The following is a 10,573-nucleotide window of genomic DNA, read 5'->3' as shown; positions in this document are numbered from 1 at the left end:
ACAGGAGTGTTGCCGGCCTCGAAGGAAGGCATACTCGCTTTTTTTTGTTAGCTGTTTATTTGAGATTTCTAGCTACTGGCGAATCATATTCTACTTTGTATTTGCATCGGATATCAAAGACAAAATGTAGTTAATGCATTACTCATGCTTGCGAGACGATTATAAAAGTATCGAAAGAATATCTTAATATAAGCCGAGATAATTAATATTGCTAGTAAAGCTTATATCTTTGACCACTCCATTTATCTTCTTCTTTTCCAGTACAAAAAAGCGGTCTGTCTAAATGTTTAAAACTTTATCCACCAAGCATGGGTAGAGTATGAAACTTGTTTTGGTGAAGAGTATTATACATAAACTTCAATAAAATTAACAATACTTGTTAAAAACATGTATGTTTTATGTTGGTGTGAACGCTGATAAATTATCAGACTGTATCAAACATGTCTCAGATCTATATGTGAACGCAAATATGTTTTATACTTGTATAAAAAACTTGTTGGCAACACAGTGTGAATGCAAGAATGATTCAGTCAATTGAAAAACATGTTTAAAACAAATAATTATGTATTGACAAGTATTCTACAAGTTTTGTATAAAACAAGTTTTTGACATTTTTCACTTTCTTGGTGTAAAGTGTAAACGAGGGGAAGGGGCAACTGGTTACATTTGAATGTAGTGTTTAAAAATTAAATTCTCTTTGACAACAACAAATTGTATTTTCAAGAGTTTTTTGGTTAGCAAAAAATATTTGTTATAAAATGACAACTATTCGCCCATTTACTTGTGAAGATATGTTAAAATTTAACAATGTGTAAGTTTTTATGATTTGCGTGTACTATTGTAATATCACGTCATTTTTGATTAAAATGAATAGAATTTTTCAGAAATTTGGATCCATTAACTGAAACTTATGGATTATCTTTCTACACGCAGTATTTAGCACATTGGCCTGAATATTTTCAAGTAGCTGAATCCCCTAGTGGAGAAATAATGGGATACAGTAAGTGAACTTTCTTCTAGTGTCTAGGCTCTTGGCTATATTTTGACTACTGTCGTTCATTATGTGGGTGAATAGACGAGTTGTAATTTTTTCTAGGTATTAAAGAGGGTCTAACTTATTTATAAATGTTGTGATTATTATTTATAAGTAAAAAATAATTTTCATAATAATTTAGTATCAGCAATGGCAGATATTTAACCAATGAATCAGTCTTAGCTATATATTATTTTTTAATATGTAAAATTGAAATGGAATGAAATGATTGTAGATTTACAGTAAAGCCAACTATGTAGCTTAAATATGAGTTCAAAACAAGTCACCATTCAACTTTATATAAATTTCACCATTTTGTTGTGTTCTGTTTTTTATTCACATAATATGATTGTGTGTTTGCTATTATCAATTGGAGGTAATTCCAGAAAAACATTCCAAACCACTATCATGTCGAATTGAGTTAAGAATACAAAAATGGTCATGTGATTCATATTAACGGACTGAAAAAAATGGCCGCCCTACTGTCACTCTTTAAATGACATCATGACTTAGTAGGCCAACCCACATGTATGGAAGACACTGATATTTATTAAGCTTGGAACATTTTTCTGGAACTACGTCAAATTTATCCTTAAATTTTAGTATTTTGTTCTAAACATGGAAACTTGTAATTGGCCTTCAAAATTTAGTTAAGTAAGTATTTGTAATATGTTATCTGTAAGTTTTCCTAAAATTGTTAAATTAATATATGTCTTTAGTAATGGGAAAAGCAGAAGGTCATGGTGAAAACTGGCATGGTCATGTTACTGCATTAACCGTTAGCCCTTACTACAGAAGATTGGGGATTGCTGCTACTTTGATGAAATTACTTGAAGATGAATCAGAAAAGTAAGCCCTTCCCTTTAATACAAATTGTAAGTACAAATCTACCAAAATCAGGAATAATGTATGTACAGTATCTACCCAATATATATATATAAATATAAATATAATCAAACCCAATATTTGCATATTCGGAAATTGACTTGAGATGTCACTCTTGCAAATCTAAACAATTTGTAATAAAGAATATAATTTGATTTTCACTTATTTTTGTATTAATCCTAGAATTGAGGGTTATCACTTTAAAAAAAACATAACAAATTACTTAATTATAGTTTCAAGTTTTTGGTTAACTTTCTGTTAAAAGTAAATTTACTTTACGTTTTAAGATGACATCACAAAGCTTTGATCTCATCTGTCTCTTGTCAAACCTCAAGAGTGTGACATATTTTATGGATGACCCCTCATGAAAATCTTCAAGAGTATAACAGAATATGGTAGTTATATGGTATGGAGAGTTGAACAAAACATACCATGATTTATGAACCATACGCCAATCAATCGGTTGGCTTAGAAGAAATGACAACGTGGACGGACCCTGAGTTGTATGGGTTTGAGCCCCGCATTGTTTATAGATTTTAGTTACAAATTTATTTTGGTATATCACTTTAAAAGACAACATACAGTTTTTACTTTGTTACAATTTTATTATATGTATACAATATGATAAAATGTTTATTTTTTTCAGGAAGAATGCATATTTTGTGGACCTCTTTGTTAGAGTGAGCAATAAGGTGGCAATCGACATGTACAAGAACCTTGGATACATAGTTTACCGTACTGTTTTAGAATATTACTCTGGAGAGCAACGGGATGAAAATGCCTATGGTAATTTTTTTAATATGGAAGAGGAGGACAAATGAGCATACAAGTCACTTGATGTTAAGCGTTTACCACCCACATTCTTTTTTTTTAAACATAGAATATATTGTATTTCTTAAAATTGTTGACATCAGCCCTCAAGCAGACAATAGTGATATTATTTAACTTATTTTTGACTGAATACTGCACTAATTAATAAAATAAGAATGATATATTTTGATTAAGTAACTTTGTGACATTTTTCTATCAAGAAATTTTTATTCTGTCATGTCTCACTCAATATCAACCCACAATTATTATGAATTACAATCTATATCAAGTCTTATTGTTAAATTTGTAAATTTTATAAAGTAAATTAAAGATGAGAATTGCAAATTTCTCAGTGTCTGCTCTTACACTTACAATTAAAGAACCAAAAAAATTGACGATTGGTTATTAGGCTGCAATTTTTTTTTAAGGGCAATCATTGTCATGTGATAAGGGCGGGTACTATGCCGGACCGGCAGATATTCCGGTCCGGTAAAATTGCCGGAAGGCCTAGTAGCTGTACAAATTGTATGAAGCTATTCACATTATCCCAAGTCTGGCTTTTTCGCCAAGCCCGGCATTTTTATCGAGCGTTTTGTCACTACAAAATGCCGGTAAAATCACGAGACCGGAGTAATGCGAAACAGTTCCGGCGCGTGTTCCCCGCCCCGTCCGTGCTACTCCGTACCCGCACTTCATTCGGCTCGCATTTTCTGAGTACAGAAGACGTGTAGCATGATGAACGACATTCAAATAGAAACTTTAATTACGCTTGTCCATGAGAGACCTGTTCTGTGGGACAAGACCGAAGATGTCTATAAAGACAAAAAATTAATGTTAGCAGCATGAAAAAGAAAGAAAACAGTATGGTGAGTATTTTAATATTTTTATTGATAAAAGTGCATTCACAAATTTTAATTTATAGCTGCTACCTGCCACGGAATGGAACCAACATCCGATACAAAATAATTAGTAAATGCTGTCCGTATAGCATTGGCATTAGGGCCACCTCGAGTCGACCCATTTCGATCCACGGGTCTCGTTTCTTGTTCTTGTCTTTCTATATTTTGGTAACTTTCAAAATTTATACCGTCTTATTCTCTAACAAAATTATGTAAGACTGTACAAGCTTTAATTACTTGAATTGCTGTGTCTACGTTCAGATCTATAGGCCGATGAAGTATTCGCCACTTATTTGCTAGAATACCAAAAGCGCACTCAACGTACCTTCTTGCTCGACTTAATCTATAGTTAAAAATCTTTTTATCATTATTCAAATGTGTACCTCCATACGGACGTAGGAGATTAGGTGTTAAAGCAAAGCCTTCATCGCCAACAAGTATAAACGGTAATTCCTCGTGCATGTTTTTATGAAGTGGTCTAGGTTTTGGTCCATTTAAAGTACCATCATTGATCTTTTTCCAAAATGCACTAATAAATAGGTACTCTGAATCGACAACTGCCATTAATACAAAAGAATAATATTCCTTGTAATTAAAGAACATTGAACCACTCTTGGCTGGTTTCAAAATTCTAATATTATGTTTGCCATCTACTGCTCCAATACAGTGAGGAAAGTTGGCTTTTCTTTCGAATCTTAAAGCGATGTCCTCCCATTCTCTCTCAGCATCAGGCAGCTAGAGGAAATCTGTCGGTAGGTTTTCCCAAATGACGTGGCTCATTTCTTTTATTATTTTACTTATTGTTGAAACGCCAACTCTGTATAAGTAATGTATTTCTTTGAATGAACAACCTGAAGCCAAATATCTGAAAACATGTATCTTTTGTTACACGTCACCAATAAATAAATAAATTATATTCTAATATCTTTTGTATTTTTTTTTATTTCAGGAAAACTAAATGGAATAATATACGAGATTCGTGGCTTAAGATAGTAAAAAAAACAAAAAGATGAGTTTAAATCTGGATCTTCGGCCAAAAAGACACGAAATTATTTATTTCACGAGCAATTAGTGTTTATAAAGAAAGTCTCCGAACCTCGACCGCCTCATGAGTCAGTTTCAAAAAAAGCAAGAACTGACTGAAGTAGGCATGGAGTCAGATTTTTGTTCACCCTTAATTAAAGATAAAATAAGAATTGCTAATAAAGAAGTAAATGAGAAGATGTTTGGACTCCAGAATGAACCTAGAAAAGGAAAACCATTATCTTTCTATTTTCAAAGGCATTATACAAATTTTGGACACTATCGAAGAGACTAGAATTTTAAGCCAGCGTCCTGACAATGTTGCAAAAAATTAAAAGTAAGAATTATGAGAGACCAAATTACGGACATTGGCGTCATTTTAATCAGATGACCGGACCAGACCAGTATACTCACTCTGGATACTACACACATCCTAATCAACAGGCGACACCTACGCAAGATCATCACTCTGGAGACTCTACACAATATAATAGTAGCAACCAACAGGCAACAACACCTATACCATCAACTTCATCCCAGTCATCCAACCTGACTACAGTTTCGCCAACAGCATCTAGTACTCATGGCATATAGTCCCCAGACTCAGAATATTTAGATTTTGAAGGGTTTTAAGTTTGAATACAAATAAATACTTAAATGACTTATTTGCATTTTTATTTAATAATTATTGTTAAAAGAACACACAAACACTCTTACCTTAAAGCAAATCTTTGTTCTGGGCAAATACATTCTCTGAAACTAGCATTTCGTACTCTTATGCCTGGTGAAAGTCGTCCCAGTAAATCGTCAAAAGTGGTTGTTTTCATTCGAAAATAATTGAAGAACTTTGCTCCGTCTCTTCTTACCCACCCTTCACCCATCAATGTTTTAAATGTCCCGAGTGAAAATCTTTCCCGTAAAATATGATCTACCCAATATTTTCTTCTTTTCTTTTGCCTTCTGTACCACCACTACCACAACACAACAATTTCGTCATCCACTGTGGGCACTGGTCCAAATTCAACTGAGTTGCTTGTTCGATTTTCTTATGGGGTGCGGTGTAATGTGAACACTCTGTCCGGTGTCCGGTTTCCGGCAGATCTGAAGGTCCGGCCTAAGGGGCCATACATAAATTACGTCACACTTTACATTTCTGGACTAGAGATATAGAGGGGGATCAAAAGCTTTGTGACGTCACGCGCTCAAATCTAAAATACTGAAACTTGAAAGATATATGTAAAGCAAAATTTAAAGAATTACTAATTCGATATTTTTTTATATATGGCTTCAACATCATCAGCCGGAAGACGTCCACTACTGGACAAAAGCCTCTCCCAAAGGTTTCCACGACGATCGGTCCTGCGCTGCCCTCATCCAACGACGACGATGGACCGACGATCTGGTCAAGGTCGCCGGAATACCTTGACCGTCGGTCCATCCTGTGGGCGCCTACCATCTTCTTCTTGGGTCTTCTTTTCTTCTGCTTTATAGGGCTTATGTATGTTAAATTCGTCGGTGAGTGCCCGCGCGCTGCAAGATCTACAGATTTTTTTTAAATGCTATACATTTTCTTATTTATGAAAATACAATTGAAAAAAAGTGATGCTACAGCAGGGGTAGGTTTTTATGAATAGCGGATGGAGCACTGGTGGCTTTTCCATTCGGATCAACGCCTTCTTTACAAATTTCAGTAGTAATAATAAATTGTATAGGTTTTGTAATTGTATTAATGTTATCACATAATATTACGAATTAGCCGTGAAGCCCTGGAATATTGTTAAATAGATTGTGTGTTACTAAAGGTTTTGCAAAATCTTTGTAGTTATCTATCAGAGTGTATCTACTAATTAACCTGTTTTATTTTCAGATATGAGAAAAGCCTGTTCAAGAGATGTTGAAAAAAAATCAGTGATTCCTGTTACACATCCTGTCCGCCCTGAAGATGTGGATTAAAAAGATCTAAAAAATACTATATTTTTCTTTTACCTACTCTTTTCTACTACCATTTTTCTATAAAGTAAAACAAATTATACTACATAAATAAAAGGATTTCAAACTTGCATAATTATGTAAGTTTTTAGTCAGGCTATAACTTCTGTTACTAATAAAAATGCATTTTTTATGACATATTTTGTAGCAGGAACTACTGCTACAGAACACTGGAACAGGTCCTACATTGTACAGGAATCCTGATAAGCTCTCAATGAAAATGAGTAGGTAAATTAAGGCTCCTTTCGCACATAATGCCGGCTGGATTATGAGTACCACAACGGCGCCTTTCTTTGCCGTGAAGCAATAACTTATTGTATGCATTATTGTTACTAAGCAAATGACTTAACATCTTATGTCTCAAGGTGACGAGCGCAATTGTACTGCCGCTTATTCATGCATTGTAATGGCAGGGCGTATCAAGTACAAACAGCAGAACGTCCTGCTCATCTCATCCCTTAAAATGAAAAAAAAAACAAGCTATGGTCAAGCTCTATACATGGCTGTGATCAAGAGGCTCATCCAAATATAATCAAAGAATTTCACTCTCCCTCGATGCAAGATTGCTGTACATTGAAAAATGACTAGGTAGGTATATCAAATATCAATGGGACATGTCATTAAGAATTTCTTGATGTACCGTCCAACGTTGCATCTATATTTATTTATGTTAAATTAAATGTAAAAGCCTTAAAAATGATGGTCCTTCAAAAATTCTACGATGGAAGTGTAGAAATTCAGTTCCTAATAAAGCTGGCATAATTTAAGTAATAATAAATAAATTATAAGGCTTATATTAGGGTAAGGCTTTTGACGAGTTGACTTAAGCCTAAGAGTTATGTATCGGGCGTCGGGAATTAAGTTTTTAAAAAGCACTTTATTTAACAATATTTAATGTTACTCACAGGTAAATTGGAACAAGACTGAACAAACAATATTATAATTAAACTAAAAAATGTAAAAGACAACGGGAGCTCGATCAGCACTACGTCGAGGTACGGGGTGGCAACGTATGCAGGTTTAGCCGTGTTGGACCTGCGTAACTCCTCCCTCCTTAAGCTGGAAGCTGACCCGGCAGCTTCCCACAGTGTCCTCACTGTGTTGTACAGCGGTGTCCTTGGCTGCATGCGACTTCCTCCAGCTAATGATCCTTGTGACTCCAACAGTAATCAGCAAGCCATATAGGATAAGGGTAGTCCAACTTCGTGTTGCCATCATGGTAGTCCAGTGTGGTTCCTCTGTGACAGATATGTCTTGGGCTGTTCCAGAAGGTGCTGCAGGTTGTCCAGTTCTATATTTTCCAATTTTATATGATACTGTACTGGTACACTCTTTTCAATATTTTTAGGCAGTGGAACAACTTCATTAAATGTAATTTCTTTGCGGTTTGAGTTCAATGTTTTATTCAATATCTCAGCATGGCATTCCTCTGTAAGGGTAAGTAGGAATGTACCTGAAGCCTTTTTGTATGTAGATTTTGCTAAACACTTGATGTGGATGACTGTTTCTTCTCTCAGCACAATTATCCAAGTATTGTCCTTGATCCTCTGCACTATACTTTTATTAATCTGCATTTTCGCGTATGTACAGTTTGACGTGCGGTGTTGAATTGGCGATATAATACAATCTTTCGATGCCCTCGTGGATGCTGTGTTGGACATCTCGCAGAGCTGCGTGTTTCCGTTGATTGTTCTGCATTTGCCCTTCCAGGTATTCGTACTCATCGCTACCAAGTGCTAGGTATTTGGATTTTGGAATAATAGTTAGGTTTGATGAGTTAGGAATGGATTACATGTGGATGAGGTCATATATATTAGAATCAATGGAAGGGATTTCTAAGATAAAAGTCAAAGAATGTTCCGTACTATATGATTTTACTTTTATAGATTTTTCCAACTCATGAATCTTATTTAAACTTATATCTGCTACTGGCAAAAACTTATGTTTTTTATGAATTATTGAAATTTCATTTAAAAGGTTGTATGGACTTATAATACTAGGGTGCATTACTCGTAATTGCGCAAACGTCATTGCGTCTTCTAAAATTTCTAATCTATCTAAAAGAATTTGTAAGCTAAAGTCTATTTCTACGTATATCTCTAAGAAATGTAAATGGTTGGCAATCTTATCGCTAATCCGTGATTGATTTTGGATGGTTAGAAGCAATTTATTTAAAATGCTTCTATTTGTGTGCGGAATAATAAAACTAATTTTCTTACTTATAAGAGATAAACTATGTACTATTTGATCTTTATACGATCTATGTCTGTCTCCAATTGATGTATCTTTTTCGGCAGCTTTAACACTCTCGAATAAAGATAAAAGTTTAATTGATGTTAATGTAGGTACGTGACATTATAGACACATGCAAGATTAAAATAATCGACTTGTCGTAGTACTTGATCCTGTTTAAGCAAAAGGATTCCGTTCTCATCATTTATAGGGACAAGCGTTACGTCGGCGGTTGTTGTGAGCACAATTGCTCCTGAGATGAGGATCCTGAAACAAGATGAGGTCTTCGTAGAAGCTTGAAGTGTACTCTGATTGATTTTGAGTTAGGGTGGTTACCTATAATCTCCGCTACGTTATTAGGGTGAAGATGAATAATTTTATACGGACCTTTAAATACGGGCTTAGTTTTATCATTTCTTGCTGTCTTAGCTACTTGCTTATATACTATTTCACCTACCTTGAGCGCAATTTCCTTGGCGATGACAGCCTCCTTGTTCTTTGACATGTGAGCTGCTATGCATTCTTGTACGGCTTCGGTGTTCATCTTGTGTTTTATTACATAATCCTGATAAAACTCTTTGGGGTAATAAATTTCTAAAGGGTTTCGTGATGCTGTGTGTCCGAATAGAATTTCATGTGGAGTGTAATTTGTAGCTGAGTGTATAGTGTAATTATACGCAATGAGTGCGTATTTCATTGTTGTCTCAGTTGTGTCATCCTTATTTGTCATCATTTGAATTCTAATTATTTCTGAAAGAGTTGAGTGTAACCGTTCTATTGGTGAATTAGAATTAGGGTTATACGGTGTTGTGAAGTGTATATGAATATTGTGTAATGCACAAATTTCTTTGATTACATCATTATCAAACTTTGTGTCTGAGTCTGTTGTGATTTGGTGTGGAAGTCCCAATGTCGATATGATTTGTAACAGTGCGTCTGCTACGTGAACACTGCTACATGCACTGATGGGAATAGCTTGAGCAAATTTAGAAAAATTATCGATTATAGTTAGAAATGTAACTCCTCCTGTCCAGTACAGATCCATGTAAAGGTGTTCCATTGGTTTTTTGGGTGTATCAGTTAATGCTAAAGCTGGTTTAAATAGATTTCGTTCATATTTTGCTTTAAGACATATGTCACATTGGTTAATATATCTTTGAATCGTAAGTAACATGTTAGGCCAATGGTAATTTCGGTGTAACTGCTTATGCGTCTCTTGAATACCTCGATGGGCTGTTTTTCCTTCGTGGTATTTCTTAATTAATTCTTGTTGTTCATTTTTATTTTCAACAAAAGTGACGCGAGTTGTGCATCTAATTAATTTAGGGCCTCTATCGTTAAAGATTGTAGTATATACTCTAGAAAAGGCCAAGTATAGCTCTTCATTATAGAAATAGCAATGGAATATTCTACCTGCTATAGTGTGTTCTTTTAAGAAACATATAATTTCCTGTTCCGTATTATTAATTGGAATAAAAACATCTTTGACTGTTTTAGAGTTTGTAGAGCGATTATCGACTCTATATTCTAAACCAGGGGTTGATCGTATGTGAAATTGCTTCAATTGTCTGTCTATTATAGCGTCTGTCAGTATTGGTATGCCTGAATTTTCGTTATCTGGTTGGGTATGATTTGTGCTTATTAACTGGTTCTCACTAATTGTAACTGCACTCATGCTGTCTGATTCAGCCTGAGAGAGTAC

General features: G+C 34.7%; 1 protein-coding gene and 1 pseudogene across 1 annotated transcript; both read left to right on the top strand.

The window, feature by feature from the left end:
- The first annotated feature begins 622 nt into the window (after nt 1-622).
- Nucleotides 623-6,619, top strand: LOC126967922 (N-alpha-acetyltransferase 20). Its single transcript, XM_050812627.1, has 5 exons — nt 623-811; nt 885-1,000; nt 1,753-1,882; nt 2,565-2,704; nt 6,518-6,619. The coding sequence occupies exons 1-5, from the start codon at nt 759-761 to the stop codon at nt 6,601-6,603; spliced, it is 525 nt and encodes a 174-aa protein (XP_050668584.1). The 5' UTR covers nt 623-758; the 3' UTR covers nt 6,604-6,619.
- LOC126967923 (uncharacterized) lies at nt 2,714-5,313 on the top strand (annotated as a pseudogene).
- Nucleotides 6,620-10,573: the final 3,954 nt, after the last annotated feature.

The sequence above is a fragment of the Leptidea sinapis genome, chromosome 14 (genome assembly GCF_905404315.1).
Source record: "Leptidea sinapis chromosome 14, ilLepSina1.1, whole genome shotgun sequence".
NCBI classification, from domain to species: Eukaryota; Metazoa; Arthropoda; class Insecta; order Lepidoptera; family Pieridae; genus Leptidea; species Leptidea sinapis.
Note: the sequence above shows the minus strand (reverse complement) of the source record. Positions and strands in the feature narration are given on the sequence as shown.